General features: G+C 38.6%; 1 protein-coding gene across 4 annotated transcripts in view; it reads right to left on the bottom strand.

Annotated features, from left to right (window-relative positions):
* The window catches only part of MOB3B (MOB kinase activator 3B), an 85,979-nt gene that overhangs the window by 44,667 nt on the left and 18,496 nt on the right, over positions 1 to 22,816 (bottom strand). For all 4 annotated transcript variants that reach the window (XR_007630552.1, XR_007630551.1, XM_050329415.1 and 1 more), the window contains exons 3-4: positions 13,205 to 13,303; positions 4,684 to 5,290 (exon numbers count right to left, since the gene is read on the bottom strand). Coding sequence is in view for 2 of the 4 variants with exons in the window: in XM_050329415.1 (XP_050185372.1) it covers positions 4,684 to 5,101 (418 nt within the window). In the remaining 2 variants the exon portion in view is untranslated. The remainder of the gene's footprint in view (positions 1 to 4,683; positions 5,291 to 13,204; positions 13,304 to 22,816) is intronic.

The raw sequence follows: 22,816 nt of genomic DNA, 5'->3' as shown, positions 1-22,816 counted from the left end.
CTGGAAAAATTGGAGAGGAGGAGGAAGGTCTGACATATAATCTAGGAGTAAAGTATGTATCTGATATTTTCCAGGCACATATATTTCTAGACACCAAACTGGCTAAGAGGTAGCTGTGCTGGTGCTGTAACTTTTCTGTTACATACATACATGCATAGAATTCACAAAGTTTAATGAATAGAGCAAAGCTACAGTCATAGGACAGTCTATGTCTTGAAGAATTTTATTTCATTGGCAAAAGTGGTTAATTCAAAGCTCTTAGCATGCACATCCATGCTGAAGGAGCGATCAAGAAAGGGCAGCAAAAGGGAAAATATGATAGGCATTACAAACCAAAATTGTTCTATAGCCCAAATCCAGCAATGATGTGACAGGTTTAAGGATTAAGCTAAAAGGCTCCTCTTTTGGAAGCGGCATCACACATATGCTCTGTGTAAAAGCTCTGAAGGCTGATAGTTACCAAAGTTTACTAGTCAAACATGGACCGGCCAGTGTATTTCTAAAGATACAGTAACTTTTCAGCTGAAATTCTAGCTTAAACATTTTAAAAGTATGTTTTCATTTTGATAAGCCATAATTAGGCTATTTGACTACAGTAGCTTAATAACTTTAGATCCTCCTCTACAAAAACTCTCATAACTTAAAAGTGGTTTTGTATTTCCTTTAATGTCAGATTTCAGCTTCTTAAACTGCCTAACCAGTTATTAATCAATTGAGTTCTTGTTCCTCAGGTAGCCTGGCCGTGCTGAAATTAGAATTGAGAGTCATAGGATAATTAAGGCTGGCACAGATTTTGGGAGGTTTGCAGCCCAGTATGTTACTTTATACAGCCATAATCAGATTGCTCAGGGCTTTATTCTGCCTTCTCTTGAAAACCCTGAAGCATGGAGATGACACTGTGAGATCCTGGATCCAAATCTCACTGAATTATTGATATGGATCAGAACCAACTCACTGTGAGTGTAGGGGGGGAAGGGCTTGGGGAGGAAGGACTGGGCCTAGACCTGCAGGTACATGTCGTGATGTTCTCCAAACTGTGTTATACTGGAGGTCAGATGAGAATAATGATATAATCCCCTGTGGCCTTAAATATCTGTGTATTTTTCCCAGTGACTCTTACAACAGAAAAAAAAAAACATTTCACTTGGTAGAAAATCCAAACAAGACAGAATTAGTTAAGAAAGCTGCTTGCTTTCTTAACTCCATTTTTACACTGTCCAAAGTCATACAATGAAAGTTGACAATCACAGTTCAAAAGAACCTGCATGTGTCCTAAGGATCTACTGCTTTCAACTCCAAAATATTTCTTCAGACTGTTTACCAAAAAGCACAGAGGAAAAAAGTAGAGGGTGATAAGAAAAGGTACTTTGGAGGCTATAGAATATTTAGGTTGTCTATATGAGCCTGAGAAATATATGCCTTGAATTATGAGACTACTAGGTGCCTGGAAGAGCAATTAGTATTTACTGAAGAAAGAGTTTACCCTAAAGCCAAATTAACCTCAAGCACACTACAAAAATGCATGTTCTGGACTAATACGGATAGCTTCACCAGAGTGACCTGAGCAGGCATACAGACTCTCCTCTGTTCTGTTCCCACACACTGAGGGCTGAGACAGGTCTGTATGGGGTTATTACAGGCAGAACCTGTTTCCAGAGTTGTCAGTCCCTTATGTGCCTTAAATCCATGTAAAATGGACAACAGAAACTGAGGATAACGGAAATGTCTGCAATCTTCTACAGACTGTTGGGCCATTTCAGAAGGACAGTCTTTAAAGTTTTGCTATACAAAGAACAGCAAAGAATATATTTGCTACACAAAGAATCAAACACAAATTGATAAACAAAGAATCCTGATACTCAGCACCTGTTTTTGTCACCTGCACACAATTCTTGACAGTTCTTCTGTTGCCATATGTGGGCTCCTTATTTCCTGCCAGCCAGTTCAGTATTAGTAGGAGAGTGGCTGTGAGAGGAGGCTCTTTACCAGAAAACGAATAGACCAGAATGACTGGAGGAAGAGAGGAAATAACACCAGACAACAGGACGTACAGAGATTGGGAAGAGGCCAGAGGCTATTGTGCCAGTGTAGGCACTGACTGGGTTAACACAACATCTATAACAATTTATAACTCAACTGCACCTATCGTCATTTTTTTATAACACAGTGGAACAACACCACAACAAAAAAGAAGCTCCCACCATACCTGGCCATCCCTATTCCGAAATTATTTTCATTGAAACGAGCTTCTCAGCGAGAACTGTTCTTAATCACAGTTCTTGAAATCTCTTTTTAGATAGTTTGCATGGGATATGTCAAATGAGAGAGGAAAAATTTAATAGGATTAAGCAGAGAAAGGTGTGTTCAGGGTTTCTCTAATTAGCTCTTATTAATCAGTCTGAATCTCTTCACCAAACTCATTTGCCAGTGGAGAAGTCAGCCCAAATACCATTCACTAGACACACATTTTTTCCAGAACAATTATCTGCAGACTAGAAAGATTCAAATTCATCTCTTTAAGTCAAAGCCACTCAATGTTTTAAAACTGTTGCACTATTAGTAAGGACATATATAAGCCTATTTTGTTTTCTGAGTATATCAGCTTTCAGGATCTCCTTCAGCTGCTTTAAGGAATGGACAACCACAATTTTCAATGACAAGAGAGGTTTGCATTAGTACTGTGCCTCTGAACTCTATGGTGTATCTAACCAGAGGCTGCCGCAGAACATGTAGGAACAAACAGTACCCAACACAACAACAAAAGTTCTCTCTCTAATCAACTGTGAAATACAAAGCGTGTAACAACATACATGCTGAGTGACTTATTGCCTTTAATAGTGTTATAAACAGTACTCAGATAGGCAGGCAGTCCATCGACTGTTTTGAATGCCTAACTAGGGACTTGCTGACAGAAGAGGTACCCAGAAGAACAAATTCAACGCAGCATATATGCCTCTAAATTGCAAGATCTAAGGCTTCTCAACAATTTTACCAACAGTTTCATATGAAAACCAGTGAATTGAAAAGATAATGAAAAGTGTGCAGTGGGCCAGTGTGGTATCTGCAACAAAGGCTCAAGAGGAGGGGAGGGGGAATACACATACAAGTGCTGCTCTATGGAATAATGCTCCAAAAGTATCTAGAAAATCTCTCTATGGGACTTCTCCAGTCATCTCGATCTGCAATATGAACAGTCCAACACTCCAAGAAGGCTTAAGCAGAGTTCTCCCCTTCCTTTGGGTCAGTTCAGAGTGAGAAAAAGATTTTTATGGACATTAAGCTTTCCTGTTTTGACTTGTATCAGAGTCAAGCCCAATTCTAGAGACCACAGGTCTCTACCCTTCTTCAGTTTCTTCAGTTTTGATTTAATTGGCAACAGCAGAAGCTGCTGGGAGGAAAAAACCTGTAGATTGAGAGTATTTACTGATTCCATTCTTAGGCTTACAGTAGGTAAGCCTTCAGGATAAAAGTTGCTCTGGAAGTATCTTACTACAAATATAATGGAGGAGCATCTAGAGCTGAAAGCCTGTGTGTTACAGATTGTTTGTTCAGTAAAACCCATCAGTATGCCTGTGTGCTACCTGCTCCCCATATCTGCTGACATACCACACTGCCTGCATATGCAAACCACAAGAAAACAGAGCAATATTGAAATACTCCAAGGTGGAAATTTGGTATAACAAAAACCTGCAGAAATATCAGTGGAAGCAAAATCACATATTTCTCTGCATCTTCAACCAACATTCAATTTCAAAAAAAAATCATTCACTTTGACGAAACATAACAAATGCTTGAGAAATCAAACTCACTTTTCACTACACAAAATACATGACATTGCTTCTTCTGAAATTCTCCTTCTTCTTCCTGTGTTGCCAAAGTCCAGATTAAAAAATATAGTTACCGCATTCTTCTACCTGTCAGTGTAGAATTGGTAGGAACTGGGAAACAAACCACAACTTTGTCTAGACAAATAGCTGTCAAGCCTGAGAATAATGTATTCTAAAGGTCAGGAATTACTGATAGACACATCATCTACCAACTAGCCGCAGGCCCTATCTGTACATACGATGCAAAATATTGGGCTGAACCAATTCAAACATATTATCTTCTTTTTTGGTATCAGCTGGGCCAAGTACTAATATACAACATCTCACATCTTACAGTAAGCTCCCAGCTTTTCCACTTGAAAGAAGTTAATTAGTACCCACTAATTTAAACTGCTAAAAATCATGTAAGTGCATTGACATCTCTAAGGTGGGCTGCGGCAGGTATCTGTCTTTTTTTTTGTATTTTGTTATTCCATGTAGCCACAGCTGAAGATTTAGTTTTGCTTTTGATCCATTGTAAATATTGTATGCATTCTGGATCTGTCTAAGTGGACAGGCAAAGTGCAAAGCCATGCAAATCTGATTAGTTTACAGAAAGGTATTAATGCAATGCTGACCACCCTCACCGATTAAAGCCAGAGGCTCACTAGAGACAAATATTCAAGACTAACAAACTCCACCCTATCTAGCAGCCACAGTTAACACTTCATACATTTCACATTATTTCTGAACCCTTCTCCTTCCCCCTCCACTGTTTAACGACTTTAAGTCCCTAAAAATGAAGGTGGGAAGAGAACATGCTTAGTACACAGAATGAAAGGCAGTTTATGCTTTAGGACATCTCCCTCGCACTTACCTACTCTCGTAGGAAATATGTCCTCATTGTTGATTTGCACCTCGATCCAGTCCATGAGAAGATTCATATATTGGGGTGCTGGCAATGCTGTGGGCTTCTTGTACTTCAGGTCATCCTGCCAGCGGTACTCGTACTTAGGGCCTCCCGACATCACTGGGCAGGTCCTCTCTGTGCAGAACTCGCAGATGGTTCCATAAATTAGGTTGATCCTATTGAAGAAGTCAACCACATGAACAGCCACCCAGTCATTTTGGTCTTCTCCACTGGGCAACTGCACAGCTGCTTTCAAGTCCAGGCCTGAGTAGAGAGATGCCTGAGCTCGTTTGTGAAGCTCAAACCTCTGGGTTCCAGGCTCAAACTTGCGTTTTGGACGGAAGGTCTTATCTTTATTAAAGACTTGCTTCAGTGCAATGGACATATCTGCTAATCTTCTCCTCTGCAGCAGTTGGCAGAAAACCACATCTGAGATTTAATGCAGGTATCTGAAAAGAGTTGCTCCCTATCACAGTTCCTCCAGGCTCTGCTCTTTTTCCCAGTGAAGCTCGCGTTAATTGGAGCAATCTAGTAGCTCTTCCTCTTGAAAGCCTCCTCAAAAGGCTTGAAGTCCCTAAGGATATAGAAACAATACACATCAGTGGTAAGTTCGAGTCTGGTCCTGTCAGTTTGTTACTGTTTTACCATAATTTTCTAGTAATTATAAGCTGAAAGTATGTAACAAGCTAGCCTTAAAAACTGGCCAAACACTAACTTGATGACAAATTAAAAGCAAAAAAAAGTGTCTAATTTTTCAAAGTATTACAGAATTAACTTCTCTGTTCTTTTTAAATATCTTCCCAAATAGAGGCTCTCAAGTTATAAAGTTGGGATTTCAATAAACATTGTATAATCTCCTGATTTTAAAACCAACCTTTTCATTTTGCTGCATTTTTACAGAGATCATATAGCATACAAAATGTGTGTATAAGTTTAGTAGACAAAACACTATGTGACAATTTAGAAGGTTTATCTAACTGCTCCTAAAGTGACCAATGGTGCCTCAAAAATTTGCCATATCTGTGGTTCTCTTCTCTGTAGGGAAACAAAATCCCCAGGCAAAACTTCTCCTTATTTGTTCTCCATTTTAAATTACTGAGCTATTTGCTTTTGCAAATGTCATAGAACCTAGTTAGAGCGAAAACTGCAGTAATGCACAGAAGTAACTCCTATTTCCCACAGATGCATGGAGATTTTTACTTTTCTTGATCCACCTTCAAAAAGTCAGTAGTGGACTCAGTTTTCTATTGTATTGTATAGAATTATTAGAAAGCAATTGTAAAGCTGACACTTTTTTTTAATAGCTCTATTCATCTTCTTTACAGGAGAATACTTGGCACAGTTGTTCTTACAAAAACAAGAACATAGACTCTGTGTTGTTCCATCTAACCTACTCTAGCAATAAAGAATGGTTTAATAGCAAGCCAGGTGGAAAAAATAAATTACTGCATTAGAGCTTTGTTTGCTCTTATACTTGAAAAAAGAGTATATCATCACTAAATGTAGGCAGTTAGTAGGTGATAGGGTAGATAGGTGCTGTCTCAGACTTTGTTTTAGTAATGAAGGTTTTATGAATAAAGACAGGGAACAAACATTTTATTCTGTGCATTATTTAAATTAAATAACATAATATTTGTTAAATTTGCACAGAAATACAAAAGTCCCACCCTATCAGAGGCTGATGAATTCTTACGAGATTTTGTACGCGCCACTGTTTCATTTAAGAGAAATCATATCCATGAAAATTTTACAAGTCTGTGTGTGCCTAGCACTAATTCTTCTGAAGACAGTTGCCCAAAGCTTTGCCGAGGGGAGAAGAAAGGAAGAGAAAAAGGTGATTCTTTTTTCTTAATCACCACGAGAAATCAACACCTTCCCAAGCAAGAAGAAATTTGGCATGCTATACCCTGTGCCCTCATAATAGGGTGTAAATGCCATAAAAAATCCTCTCCTGAACAGCTGAAAGATTAGCTTTCAGCCACTTTGTCAGCAAGTAGCAGTTACAGAAAACCAGCAGTGAAGCGCTTGTTTTAACTTCTGCTAATGGCATGATGAAGGGATACTCCAACAGTGATTTTATAAACAGTCATTCTTTCTGAGCCAGCAAAATAAAAGCAGTTGGGGAATGAACTCCAGGGAGATTACTGTCATATCTGACACACCCATTAAGTAATGTTCAAAGACAGAGATCCTGAATTATCAAATCCAGAAATTCTGAAACCCGACAAAGGTCATGGAAAGAAGACTTTTAAGAAAACTAGCCTTGGAACAGTTAAGTGTTGGCAGGAAATGCAGGTATTTTAAACAGTCAGCAGTCAACTTTGCCCTGCAGTTTGTTGTTTGTTGCTAAGATCCACAACCTCCAGCTCTCAAATACTCTGCTGCAGACAGTTGTTTACTTAAAAGCCTTTCAAAGAATAGGCGAGTACTGCTGCATAGACTGAGCTTGTGACTGACACACTTGGAGATGCCATGGAGCCATTGTCCCAGTTTGCAATAATAAGGAGGTTAACTCCAGAGTTTTACAGCTCAGGTAACTACTTGTTTTCTCATTTAAATATACCCGGTGTTCTTGTGTGGCTATTTCGACCGCCTTCCTCAACTGCAAATATTCACCAGAACATGCAAGGAGTTTTTATTTACAACAACAGGCTGAGCACCAAATAAAACTCATCTTCAAAAGAGACATTTTAAAGCATAGTACTCACTGCTGTTAAACCTTTTCCAGAAAAAAACAGAAAACATTATATTTTCTAAACCATTTTCTACTGAATATGCAAACATAATTAATCATATTAAATACATATTGTTTCCCACTACTCTCCATACATTCAGTAAGTCTGCAGAAGACTAATTACAGAAAAAAAAATGCAACCAAAACATCAAGCAAATAACTCATTATCTCAAGTCTTCTGTGTACCAGGAGTTACATGTTGAAATTGTTTGTGGAAGCACACATACGCCTCAGTCAAATTCATCTCAAACACTCATCCAAAAGATTACTGTGTAGCCAGGTGAAACTGTTCTTTAACTCATCAAGGCAGAATCAGGACAAAGAATTTCCTATACATTTCCTGTCTGGAGAGTTTTCTGTCCAGCATTTGCAATAAAAGCTAAGGGGTTTCCTCTGTCATCTTTCTACCTCGTTCCTTCTTTTTTCATCTTTCTATAACTTTACACAACACAAAAATACATTCTATCTTTACTAAGCTTGCTTGTAGAAGTCAAAGTCACTGTTTAGCTTCTCTTAGAGATATAGCTCTCTCAAAATGAGGCTGAAGGCTCTGGAATGCCAGGGGATGGATAGATTTGCTCTCTCATGCATTTTCACATGCAGGAATGCAAAATAGGAAAAGTGTATGACCTGAATTTCATAAAAATACTGCAATGAATTAGCCCTCTGAAATATCTTTTTGTATCCTGTTTCTTGATGGTATTTGCTGTCTAATTAACCCTTCTCTTCACACAAAAGCTAACAGAAATGAATGAAGAAATAAGCTAGAATTTAGGCTTTTCTGAACAAACAGCATCACCTTTACTTCCCTAGAATAAAGAAGGAGACAAATGAACAGGCCCACCTAATTTTCAGAAGAGATTAAACACAGAGACTTTAGTTTTGGATCCTTCAGAGGCTGATGCTAAGAGAAAAGCTCTAGCCAAAGTCTGTGGGCTCTTAAGAGCATCTTTACTGCTTAGGTAATAAAGTGGAGAGAGTTAATGGTAGGACGGCCACTCCCCTGCTTAGGACTGAATCACTAATCCATGGCAGGAACTCATTCACCATTAGACTTCCGACATGTTGCTGTACTATTTGAATCAACAATCAATGATGAGAGGTTTGTTATTCCATCCTAAATCATATACTGTCAATTAAAACTTTGTACTGGAGGACAAACACATGAATGAGAAATGGTTCCAGTTTCATTATCTCATTTGGTGTCTGGAGACTTACTTCAGAGTTGAAACACAGTGAACAATATTGTGGTATTGGTTAGGCTGGATCACAACTCCTTGAAATCTGTGGCACAGTAACAGCCACCCTCATTCCACATAAAATTAAATTTGACTATTGCTAACAGATACTTTGCAGTTTATTGTTATATAATATCAGCAGATATTGCTGATATTACTGTCATAATATCAGCAGAACTGCCCCTGAATACTTGTGTCAAAAGTGACAGAAACTGGCTTCTGATCTTTTATGACAGGTCCTAACTATACAATGGGGCATAAAGAATGACACTGTCACTCATGATATTTGGCTTAACGGTATACAGTGCTCTGCATGCTCTTCTGAACTAGATGCTTAATACATGACTGCCCTGATAAGGGTAGCCCACAGAGGTTAACTCCTTCTAATCATTCAGTTTCTTTTCTTTCTTTCCAGAGTAATATGCTTCTGAAAGTTTGTGACAGTCATCAACATCTTTTCCTGACAGACTATTACATACCAAAAATAATACAATTGGGTGAATTTCCCTGCTGGTAGAGCCATGAATGAGAGTTGTAACTACAGATTAGGAGATGCTCAGAACAGAGAATCAGACCTCACAAGCTCCATTCATGGCATCAGCACCACAGTGATCAATACTGTCCCCAGCCTTATGCACATACAGAAAGAGCACTTCAGTCTAAATATCAGGTATACCAACATCTTGAAATAATAAACCAGTCCTGCCCATGCAGATTCCACTGAAAAAAAGTATCCACAACAAACCACACACTGTGATCACCATCATATCGGAGTCACTGATGAGTTAAAGGCATACAATAAAATTTCTTCATATATTTTCTATTAGATAATGGGTAACAAGACTGCTAAATGACACACTGTTTACAGACACATACCTTTCATCACAGCAGTCTAGTGAGGAATACACAAGCTTTAGATATCTGCTGGGAAGGTAGCTGATATAATTCCTGTTTTATTAACCCAGAAAGTGAGGAAACTTGACTTGTCCAGCACCAAATAAAGTGAATTGTCTATCCCTCAGGACACTATGAAAACTCACTCTGCATCAGCTGATGTTCACATTTTTCTTTCCAAAATCTAAGTCGCCATTCCTTATTCTTTCAGGAGTGATGCTGGTTGAGAGGCAATTTCCTTTTCTCTAAAGCTACTGGAATTACTTTAACTAATAACCACAATAACAACATATCATCATATTTTCCATGAACACGTTAGGCAACGTTAGGTAGAACGATTGCATTTTTGTGTCCTGGTGCTTTATTTACAACAGTTTAATTTCACTTCTTTTGACAAAGTTCCTGGTTCCCTTCTATACAGACAAAAAGAAGCCACTCTTTCCTTTTACGAAAACTCGTTGTACAAAACAATTAGAAGTGACTTAAAAAGAGGTAACTTCTATGATGAAGTTGTTTGACAGCAGCAGAACGAGGTATAACTACTCAAATCTTAGATGATAAGTGCAGGTTTTTAATGCAATTTAAGCACGTTTTTTAAAACAGGGAATAACTGTGTTTTAACAGAGAAGTGACCTCTCAACCAGTATCATTCAAGTGCCTTCTACAAGTATTAAATCCATCAGAAGTTCTGTAAAAGTACACTGATCACCATGATAACACTGAAAGTACCCTGGCACTTCTTCACTAGAAGTTTATATTGTTACAGCATTCAAGGCAATCTAGTCAGGAACATGGACTTACTGTAGCATATAGTTTAAGGTGAACTGAAATAGGTATCTCTTGGAACTATAGTAAAGAAGCTGCAGGAAATACATGACTTAGAGTACACTGTAGTTCAGTCTCTGCTCCCCTGTCATCCATTTAAAGTCTTGATTCTTATAGCCTGATAGCTGATAGTCACGTAGGGGTACAGAAGATCACATTTTTTTCCCTGAAAACAGTCCAACTTTCCCTTCTCCCCTTTCATGTTCCCACCTTCTTGCGATTTCCCCTATGATACCTAGCCCAGGCACCTATATATCCCCTTGCAGGGAGCTGTATGAGACTCAGACATAAACCACAATAATTAAACAAACTCCCATTTTTTCATCCCAATCAACTTCTTTGATTCCATGTTTGGCCACATAGATCAGGGAAAAGGACAACACAAGGAAAGGTCTGTGTGGAAGGCAGAGGGTGAGACAGATGGAATAAAAAACCATGGGAGTGGTTATTCAGCCATGGCTACTTAAGTAAATTACAGTGTTTGCCATGATAATTTCAGACCTCCCCAACCTTTAAAGCAGATGGGAAACTCCCTTTAGCTCAAGCAACTACAGAAGCTGAAGTCTGACAGAGTGACAGGTCACAGCAAAGCATGGAGTTCTGACAGTCCCTTTCAATCCTTTATTACACACCCAGGTTTTTCCAGTTCTCTCCCTGGTTCACAGGCTTTTACTACTCTGAGCTGTGGCTAGCACATGTGCAAGCACAGTCACTAAACCACATTCTCTGTAAGTACACAAACAGCCTCTGCCTTCAATTATCAAACCCCTGAGACATGCTACATCCTTCCACCAACACCAAAGCAGTGTGGTGACTTGCATGTGCCTTGTCTCCTCAGATGCTGTTACAGTCATAGCTCTTGTATACACGCAGCTGACCATACTGGTGGATTGGGTGGGTCAGCTTAATGCAGCATGAATAGCAACAGAACCACCTCACTAACCCTGCCATTGCCCAAATCTCTCAGTCTTTATGGATGGAGACCTCACCACAACAGTGGATGGTTGATAGGCTTTTGCAGTATGAACATTGCAGCATTTGTTGCAACAGAGAACAGTTATCCTTCATTCCTTTAAAAACGGTATATAAAGGACAGGTGAAATTAAACTGTGGTTACTCTTCAAAAATCTCTTTGTTCTGTGCAGCTTAATTCCTAAATGTACATCCTGGCTTTTAAAAGCACTGGCACAATTGAGTAGACACTGAGAGCATTAAAATAGGATTTCTTGCTCACTCCTACACTATCAAACCTACACCATCATCCACACAATTCCCATATAAAAACCTAAAACTAAGTTCACTCACATCTGTAGGAAAATGGCAGTCAGTTCATGTGAATGGTAAGGAACAGCAAAATATACACACACAAAAATGTGCTCTTAGACCTCATGTAGGGCCTCCTGTAGAAGACAATAAAACTGGCTTATCTGCTAGAAGCCAGTAGTTTATGCCCTAGAACTTCAAGTGCCCTATTCTGCATGCAGTGGCCAAACTCAGTTTTATTTTTGGTCTAAATCTTTGCTTTAGGAAACCACATATGTGTTCTGCTTTAAGAAAAGAAGTTTAAATAATATGTTCCATCTCAGTGACATTTCAGATAAAAGCACTCATTTTCTTGTCCAATGAAAGCATGCAAAAAACCAGAGATACAGTGTCAGAGTCAAGTTACAAACACTATGCTGGCAGAAACAAATAACCAACACTCCATGAAGAAAACAGAACTTCCTGCAAGTATAGACATGGAAAACATGATGCAAAAAGGTCAGCTGACACCCATTCAGACCTCCTAAGCCTTAGTCTGGTTTCTGCCATGAAAGCTCAAGTTAATGTGGGCAGAAGGGACAGCAGAGAGGCAGGTTGGTGACACAGCCTCAGTCCCAAGAAGTTCACGGTATCAGAGGTGTTTTCCAAAGCACAGATCTGCAAGGAAACTATGACAACTTTGGTGTCCTGCACCCTTTCTGGCAAACTGATAACTCATAACATGCGCATGATGATTTTCAGATGCAAAGAATTACCCTTAGCTCCCTGTTTCTGAGAAACAAAATTTGCCTAAAATCATGTGGGAATCAGTGCAGGATTCCTGCGAGGAACTCAGAAGTGATAATATAATTGTGAATATCTTCCAATTATTTATACCATAAATCTAAAACCTTGTCCTGAAATCTAAAACCCTGCCCTGAAATAGAGCTCCAGCAGATATAGCACCCAATCCACTAACCTTAAAACACAGCTCTGCATGAGTATCAGAAAAGCTAAGTGAATGAAATAACAGAAGAAATCTGTTTCCCATGGTTTGGAGCAAAGTACTCAGTATAGCAGGTAGGAAGAATGGCAGCAACTACAGTTGATTACTGACATTTTCAAACATACCAAGGAGACAAAGTCAAGGTATTTGTACATGTCTTTTGAAGAATGCAAAATATTTCACAGGTCTGAGAGATGATGGTTTTGTAGCTCAAGGGCCTGGTTGTAGCCTGCAACTTGGCAAGTGATATGATGCTTCAGCAGCATGCAATCACATGGTATAGTCTCTGTAAGTGATGGTGGGATCATACGTGTCTAGTTGTGGGATCTGTGCTTGCAAAACTCAAAGAAATAAATCATCCACAGTGTTGATTTGTATGTTCGTCTTAACTCACAGGTCTAAACTGACTTGATTGCTGAAGAGATTTTTCTGTGGAGAACAATTCTGATCACCACCCTGCAACTTGTTCAACCTTACCATTTGGCCAAGAAGACCCACTCCTATACACAGGGGGAAAACCACAGAATCTGCCAAATAGAAATAGAGTACCTGGGACAGGACAGTCATCCACTCTCCAGAGCTCTAAATCAGCAGTCTTGCAGGACTCACTTGGAGGAAAAAAATTGTTTTCTTTGCCAACTGTGATACCTGAAATATGAAAGCAAGTAAAGGAAGTCAGAAACATGATATATCAAACAATTAATATTGGAAAGGTCACTTGAGAGTAGTAACTACCTCCTCCTAGGACTGCCAGCCTCCTCTCCAATTCACTATACAACTGTTGCTGTAAGGATTGTTCACCTGGAGAGAGTTTAGGACAGAAAAAAAATGTGCTGCCCTTTAATGCAGTTTAGCAGACAGTAACTGACCAGAACCGTATTGACTGGATAGCTCTGCACAGACCACAAAGTACCAGCACTAGAGGACAAATGCAGTAGCAGTATGTTCTAGGCAAAAACTGTGGAACTGCCTTCTTCCCTCTATGCACTGGAAAGTAACCAGTTTAGGACTCTGCTTTTCTAAAGTACTAAACTACTTTTAAAGCCTCTGCATACTGCTTGACCTGTATTGTACTTCAGAAAGCATTTAACACAGAAAATAAAACTCATTACAAACTGATCTGGAAGTAGGGTTTGGGTGTGTTTTTTCTTGAAAAATTGTCCATGTGGTAAGCACTTTACAGGCAGAAGAACAGTGTAGTGTTTGATCACTCTTTACAGTTTGTGGTCAGAGCAACTCTCATACAGCACTAACTAAGCTTCTAACTATGCACACAAAAGATTTACTATGACAGAACTATAGGACTAAGCACTTAAAAGGTATGAAAAGAGGAAAACTTCCTTCAGTGTAAGTTAAGAATCTCACTTCTCAAACCAGGTTGCCCACAGCTGTGGCTAGTACATACCCAAGACTACAGGAAAAAAAAAAAAAGGAACAAAAATCATTATCCATACAACATACTTAAGTAACCAGCAGGGAGGGTTAAGATGGGTTCTCTCCCTTACAACTACAGCAAGCAGTTTACCCTGAAGCAAAATGAATGAGCACTTCTTGTACTTGTGCAGCCACAGCTGCCAGCACACAGGGAAAGCACAGCTGGCAATCTCTTGAAGGTCCATTTGAAGGACTCTGCTTTGTACTACAGGGTTCCCACAGCCTGGCACTGCTCAGTTTAGCTTTAACCAAGAGCCAATTGCTGATTTTTATCAAAAATCGACTGTGTAGCTGGCACAGTTTGAATGTGGGAGTTGTCAGGTGGCTAAGTTTCCTCCTACAGAACTACTTTATGCAGCATGTTTTCCACACCACATCCCCAACAATTTCTGACTAAGAAGAAAGAAAACCTAATAGCTTCTTGTTTCTACTCTTACATTTTTTGTGTGTATCACATGTTGTGACTCAACAGGAAGGTCTTCATCTATCTCAGGCCCCAAACAGAGCAACACCATTAAAAACTTTTATTTGGTGGAATAATTAAAATGTTAGTAGGGAGGTTCTGTGATGATGTTTCCTCATGAATCCTTGAAACCTTAAGGTCATTTTACACCGTTCCTCATCCCATGGCTTGGAAACTGCTAAAAGGCAGTCCCAAATCTTGACACTTTTTAACTAAGCGTAGATGCTGGGGAGCATACCTTGCAGGACAGACTGTCTTATCAAAGACACATATAAAGTAACAGGTGGTTACAATGATTACAGCAGTGGAGGGATTCACAGAACCGCCAGTATACCACTAAACACATACATATCACCTGTATACCAGAAAGATTCCTATTCCCTCAAAGTAATATTGCACAAGACTCACGTACTTATATGACACTTAAGGCATCGGAAGCAGAGGTTGGTTCAGAGTAATTGTAGCAAACAAACAAACAAAAAAATCAAAAAACACACCACCAAACCCAACAACAACAAACCACAAAGCAATGAAAAAAAAACAGGAAAAAAACCCCCAATAACCACAAAAAACCCAGCACAAGACTCACCCCCAAGAAAGAAAAAAACCCCCAAACAAAATCAAAAACAAACAACAAAAATCAAAAACAACAAAAAACCAAAACAAAAAAACCCAACAACAACAATCAAAACCAACAACAACAAAAAACCAAAACCAAAAAAAAAAACAACAACAACAAGAAAAAAGAAACACACAAAAACAGATCACTGAAGAGAGAAAACAAGCAAGTAGGAAAGCCAGCAAAATAGTGGAGAAATCATTGGGATAAAACAGCCCTGTATTATCTGCCCTACCTGCACTTAATCTGAGTCTTCTATCTTATTTTTTAATAGGTCACCCCCCAATTTGAGAATCTGAATACTTGGCACTTTACTATGCATTAATATTCTGCTGCTGAAACACTGTCTTAAAAGAAAATCCAGGAAGGCTTTAAGATACAATTGGAGAACCTTGTCCAAATCATAACTCATACATTCAAGTTAATTGTATGCAACAACAAAAAATATCCTCCCAAAACATCTGTTATTGCTTATTCTTAGAAGATGAGGTTAGAGTACCTGAGGTTTATACCCTACCACAACCTTCCCCTCGCTTCTGTACAGTCTTCCAAATGGGAAGCACTTGGATCAGCACCAGGTTTTTCACCCATTCATCCAGACCATGGCCTAGATGCCATGCCAGGTCTCACATCATAACAGAAACAAGAGTATATGTTATATTGTTGAATGTCTCCATGCCCAGGTTCTGTATCTCTTTCCCTCTCCTACTTCCTGCCAGAAACACACAAAAAATAATGATGTTGAGATATTTTTTCCACTACATATTTAGCAGTTCTATAACATAGCTTTATTATATTTATTCTAACATTCCATTTTATCCATTAGAATTTGATAGAATTTAACAATACTAAGAATGGTGATTAAACTCACAAAATTTTAGCACTTATAATTTATTCCTAATTTGGTAGTAAGCTAAAACAGCTTTAGACCTACTGCCCTTTACGATGCTTTCATCGTTTTGATTGCTTCATATATAAGTGGTTAGGAAATTGCATTGCTACCTTGCTATTCTTTATCCCATTTCAATTACATCTTTTGCCACTCAATGCTTTCCATATTTTTATGTTTTTGATCCAGTCCCAAATTATTTAAGTATACCCAGCTGTTTCACATACTGTACCTGCTATCAGAGAGGCAGATGCCATCAGAATATTTGAGGCAGCAATCACCACAGAATTGAAGAGCACTCCCAAATAAAACATCTGTTCTCTGAACAACCAGGTGACAGACTGAAAAGACTGAATCCCTATCCTAACACAGCAGGGACTGAAGTCCAAATTTGCTCTAGAAAAATAAATGAGAACCCAAGACAGCAAGCCAAACATCCAAGCTTCTAAGCAAGCAGCTATTTGAGGAAGCCACTAACTTGAAATTCAGTACTCTGAAGACTTGAAACTTCATCTAGAGATATTTCTTTAGGAGTGACCAGCAATATCTAGGGAGTACCAAGGTGAAAAACATTGGAGGTGTATCTGCAGATGTCATGATTACAGTCAATGGGATGGTAATTAATAGACATTTCTCCCTTCATATGCTACAGACTTACATCTCAGTGATGCTGTAAGATCAGACAAAGATTCCAAAACTCTTCCCTCTTTTGTTCTTTCTCTATGAGTAATTTATATCCCTTCTATTCCTGTCTTCCTTTCAAAACACCCTCTTCATTTACCTTGCACTTTTTTTCTTTTCTCCTTTTCTTCACTCATCCAGAAACTGCATCAGGCTTTGGTTTAACTGTCAGCTAAACACCAGTTCAGAAGGCTGACAGTAGGCACTAAAGCAAAGGCTGCTGGCTACACCCCATTTTGTCTCTATTGATTCTCATAGTTTCAACCATGGAAAACAATCAGGCAAACATACAAAGAGAGTGTAAACCACCTACATTTGCTGTCCTTTATATCACCATGTTCAGATGGGTACAGTTATTAAATTACTGCATGTGTGTGGGAGTACATGCAATTAGAGGATTATTTTGCGGACTTCCTGTTTTAAGAACAGGACAACATATTACAAGTTATAAAGCCTGTAAGACTGGAACCTATCATGCAATTCTTCAGCTGCTTACTCTAAAATAAAAGGACATTAGCTCCATTTAGGTCAGAGCCAGATTGATGTGGCACACAGGGGACTTTAAGATAAACCCCACTACTTACTCTGTGATTCATTATTTAATACACCTGATTAAACTGGCATGAAAAGTGTGATAAGTGATATATAAATTTATATAAATTTAAGTGATATACAAATTTAGAGAACATGGTCACTATATAGGAACATGATAAAATATAGGAGAAACTTCAAATTCTGAATACAGCAGTTATAATTACAATGGAATAATCTACTACTGTCAGAAAATCAGGATTTTCCAAATTCTGCTAAGCATCATCGTTTCTCTGTTTCTTTCAGCTCCAGCTTCTTTGTTGTAAAATGAATATGGACACTGGTACGATATTTTCCGCTAATTGCTAAAAGAAAAAAACAAAAGTCAAACCAACAGATAAAGTTTGTAATGCCCTAAATATGTAAAAATAAAGATCTAACTTGCAATGCAAGCATACATTCAGATTCAAATATATCTGTTCAATCACTGTATCGAACAAAACCAGTTAAATTAAGCTTGCAACAGTAAAAGGGTCATGTCAATACATTTCAACAAACAGATGACTTTCAGAAATCCATCTAAATTTCTGAACGGGTTAACTGAGATTCACTTTACTATAAACATAATGCTAAATCTTGTGAATACAATAAAAACGTAAGGGTGCTTCCAAAACGGTGTAGGCCCCATGCAAACTGCACTATTCCAGTGTAATTTCATGATGCACATTACATCTACAGAGAGTTATGTAGATGCAGTATGTAGCTGTTCTGGCCTACAGATATACAACAGGTTCCCTTCACATCTTACAGATTTCATTCAAAGCTTGTGTCTTTGACGTAATCACCAATTTTTCAGGAGACACACCCGTGGAGGCAGAATATAACCCTTAATTTCTAATACACAGGTACCCATTCAAAATTCCTTGAGCCTAATGACCTAATACCCTGCAAAACTCCACAGAACAGATGCTACCTGTGGCAGGTTGGAGACATAAAACTTAATTGTTGACAGTAGTCTTTCAATACACTGACTCATATTTCACCTCCATGGTAGAGATATTCTATCTAGGCTGTGAAACTGCATACTCCACACCTGAAATGTGCCTTGCACAAAAGAGATTTCAACATACGGCTGCTAAGGAGTAAGGGGTAACCTTATATGCTCGCTTCTGCCCTGTCCCTTTACCATTAGGACTGTTAGATTAATTGCATGATTTATTCCACTATCAGGCAGATGTTACAGAACAGCTTCACTGAAAAAATGCAGGAAACATAACGTCAAGCTTTATGCTTCTTGTCTGCTTAAGACCTCATAATATTTTGGTTTCTAAGACATTATCAGATGAATTAGGCTAGAGTGCAGATGGTGTGCTGCTGTACTACTGTTCACAGGAGCATTAAAAGATGAGACTTTGTTGGAACAGATTCCAAAGTGCAGGCAGCAACCCAAAGAAGTGAATTGGTTCAACTACACTTGTTTTTTTGTGTGAACGTATAATGAAATCAACAGAGGAAAGGGGACATCTATGAGGAATACAAGGAATCAGCTCACTGATCCAGGCCTCAGTATCCTGGAAACCTAAAACAACCCCTACTGTTATTCTACTGTCTACTTTGAGTTGAAACACTAGCATAAACACAGAAAAGATCTTCAGGAATAAACTTCGAATGTAAAGAAAAATTGTCATTTTAGCTGCAGTTGCCCTAAGCAGAGAGTAAGAACTGAAGCATGTTTTGTTTTCCCAAGATGGAGGTAAAAAGAAGCACAGAATAGCATGAAACTGTCCCAAGAAGACAAATTTACCATCAATTTAATACCTTCTTTAAGTAATGCAATGTCTTTTTGTGGGTAAACATGTTCTCACTTAGAATTTCAAGTTAATTTTCTATGTCAGTTTTTGCAAACTGAGTATCAGTCTTCTCTGCTATCATACCTATACACATTCTCCCACGTTTACAGATCTGAGAAAAGTATCTGCTAGCAGTGTCGTACCTTAGTTAAGGAGGAAAACTGTGACAATGACTCTGTGGAACATAAATAGTAACAGTCCCTTTTACCTATTTTTGTTGAAGGAAAAAAACTCTTTATCTGTCAACCATGAGATGCAATGGGATGTGAAGGACCTCCTAACAATGAAGTTTTAAGAAACGGTTCTTAAAGATGATTTAATATTTCAGAATTGCTCGCAATTGCTCCTTTCTATAATGTACTAAACCAGCTCACTAATGGTAATTCTGTCTTCTTTCTACCTAATGTAAGAGATAAGAGAGTAGTCTGCAGGGTAAACAAAGATTTGGCTTTCCAACATGAAAAGTCATGTCAAAAATATATTTTTAATGGACCTGATTTTTTGTGGACTTCCCATCAGGTGCTTTTGAAAACAAATCTTGGAATTTAAGAGTCTAAGACACATTTGGAAAAAAAAAAAAATCTTTCTCATCTGATGAAATATACTAGATCATTGTACATCCCTTCCTTTAGTTTGACTAATAAAACAAGTCTGACCTGTCTAAAGAGAAGATTAGCTTTGATAACTAAAAGCAGTACAGTTTGTGCCGAATTTAATATGAATGCCTGATAGTATTACTGCAGTAATATAAAAACAATAATTAGGACATAATTAAATCCCACAATTTACAAGTGACAGGGCAATAGGAACAACACAACAACGTACTATTCATCAGCTTTATTACTGTATTACTGAGCACAAGCCCATACTAAGAACAGCTAATGGCTCTGCCTTAGAAACATAATGATTACAATAGTAACTCAGCAACTCCACTTTTCTGGACAATATGTCAAATTGGCATAACAAACAACCACACATACTAAACCAAAATACTACATGAACAAAGCTCCTAAAAAGCGACTCCAGAAACTCTCAGTTATTTATCAGTAGCTTAATTCAGTAGGAAGCCATTCATGAAGAACAGAAAATAGGACAACTATGCTTCTGGACTGACATGGTCGAAAATGGACCAAATTCAGAAACAGCACAGGACTGAACAAATTTTGACCGTATGATTTACAGGGACAATACATCACCTGCCAGTGAGACAATTCCATACTGAGCACAGCCTTATCACTTACACCAACTGACCTGGCCAGCACTGATTCTTCATCACCACACAACAAGGACAAAAATGTATTGATTTTGTGGTTACAAGCCCAGTCCAGTCCTGGAAATGTCACTGCACTACACTCCCCACAGTATCAAAGCCAGAGAGGCCTTCTGGCCCCTTGGAGCACACTGGTCTAGCATAATGTTCAAGCTATCAGTGCTCCCATAATACAGAACACTGGTGCCCCTGACACAGATAAAAACAATATCTAGCAGGAAAAAGTGCAGCTGCCATAGCCGTGAGTAAAAAAATGGCAAAAGCTAAAGCTTTTGAGTAAGCTGTATGGGTATTGGTCTCTTCACCCAGGCAACCAGCAGTAGAATAAGAGGGCACACTTTTAAGCTGCACCAGAGGAGGTTTAGGTTACATATTAGGGAGAAGTTCTTTACAGAGAGAGTGATTGGGCATTGGAATGGGCTGCCCAGGGAGGTTATGGAGTCACTGTCCCTGGAGGTGTTTAAGAAGAGACTGGATTTGGCACTTAGTGCCATAGTCCAATAGACAAGGTGGTGTTAGGTCAAAGGTTGGACTTGATGATCACAGAGGTCTTTTCCAACCTAGCTGATTTTGTGATTCTGTGATTCTCTGTGGTTATTTTCACAGCAAAATACATAAGTCTGGGGCATTTATTTCTTCTTAGATGAGGCATTGGGTAATGGTAAAATACAGAGGGATTACAGTTAGAATCAAGACAAATGACAGCTTGAAATGTTATCTTACACAGCCTCCCCTCACGCCCTTACAAACACAGGCTCCTACCAGGCACCTTATTTTATTTTTGTTGTATTGAATAGGTTGCCATAAGGCACTGGGTATTATATTAAAAGGGTCTAACCAGTTGAATTCAGACTCTCAAGGCTAAATCCTTTACCTAATAAATCACATTCACTCCCTATTACTGTGTGAAGCTTTCTATTGCAGTGTAAATTAACTTCTTGTATCTACTTTACTTTCTCTCAGGAGACCTCAAGCTATGACAATCTTTTAATCCTAACTAGTTCCTAGATAAGGAAGGTAGGACAGATTTTGGAAAACAAAACTGCATTGGTGATGTATAGCACTCTCTCCAGGTGATTATTTATTTAGTAAGTTATGTTTTGTTAACATGTTAGTTTACAATATGATACAGAACACAGCACTTGGAAAAGAGGATATCAGTTACTGAGATTATCACAGTAGATGGATCCTTTTTTGTGTCATGTGGGTTCTGCAGCCTGTTTCAATGGAAAAGCCTTGAGAATTTTGGAGAATGGCTCTGCAGCAAACCTATCTGTTTGAGGAGGAGAGCTGGGTTACACAAGCATCTCACAGCTCCTACTCCAGTTGTACTGCTAAGAGATGGATCATTATAATTTGTAATTATGTCTAAAAAAAGTGGCCTGGGACTTTCATTTGGGTGCTTGCATTTTGTAAGGCAGCACACACCAGAAGTCAGGATTTTCTAAAGCAAAAAGCAGAAGGACAGTTCTGCATCCTCCACACCCCTCATAAAAGAAGGAGAAAAGCTGCCTGGATAGGTTGTCAGGAAGGAATGGAAAGTCACTTCACTTGCAAACGATTTTGCAAGCAAAAATTTTTTTTACTTGCTCCTCTGCTCTCAGAACACTAAATCATGTACCCGCTGTGCTGTGCACTACAGACATCAGCCAGGAGTCAGACTTCAACAATCCTTGTGGGCCCCTTCCAACTCAGAATACTCTGATTCCACTTTTTGCAGCTCATCCTATTTTTTCCTCTGTCAGCAGACAAGATGCTTCAGCAGAAGGCTTTTCAGCCTAAGCAATTTTGTTGCAAGATGAGGTCTCTTAAAGGTAGTGTTGAATTAAGATTTTGTTCAGGGCTTAAAGTGGAACGCCATCAATATCTTACAGACTATATGTTACATTTTAGGATTCTCTCATCCCCTACAAGCCCAACGGAAGCACACTGCCCCTACAATCTGTCACATTTGGTGACACTGCAGAAACCAGTACATCACTAACACAACACACCAGAAAAATCTAGGAGGTAAGAAATTACACCTGCAAGTATAATGAGCTGTACAATCCAAGAGGGATTTTCCTTCTTTATAATTCTATAAAGGTCATTAATGTCATTAAGTTGTGTTTGGTGTTTTTATCGATACAATAAACCAAAAACAAACCAGATTATAGAAGTTACTTTATTGTAATAGTGAAAGACGAGGTTTTCAAATGACTGCTCTCTTTGCTGTAAGATATAAACACAAAAACCTTATTAAAAGAAATCACCCTGTCTCTTGTGTAAAAAATGTCTCCTCAAGTGCTGTGGGAACAGCAAATGAAAGCAAGAAATATGAGAGCAAGTTATTTGTCCAAGGTCACACACCAGGCCAATAGCAGACCAAGAAAGAAAACCACAGTTGCCTCATTTGAAGTTGCCATCTGTTCATAAATCTAGACT

This window comes from Myiozetetes cayanensis, unplaced genomic scaffold, assembly GCF_022539395.1.
Source record: "Myiozetetes cayanensis isolate MyiCay16 unplaced genomic scaffold, myiCay2020 scf4, whole genome shotgun sequence".
NCBI classification, from domain to species: domain Eukaryota; kingdom Metazoa; phylum Chordata; class Aves; order Passeriformes; family Tyrannidae; genus Myiozetetes; species Myiozetetes cayanensis.
Note: the sequence above shows the minus strand (reverse complement) of the source record. Positions and strands in the feature narration are given on the sequence as shown.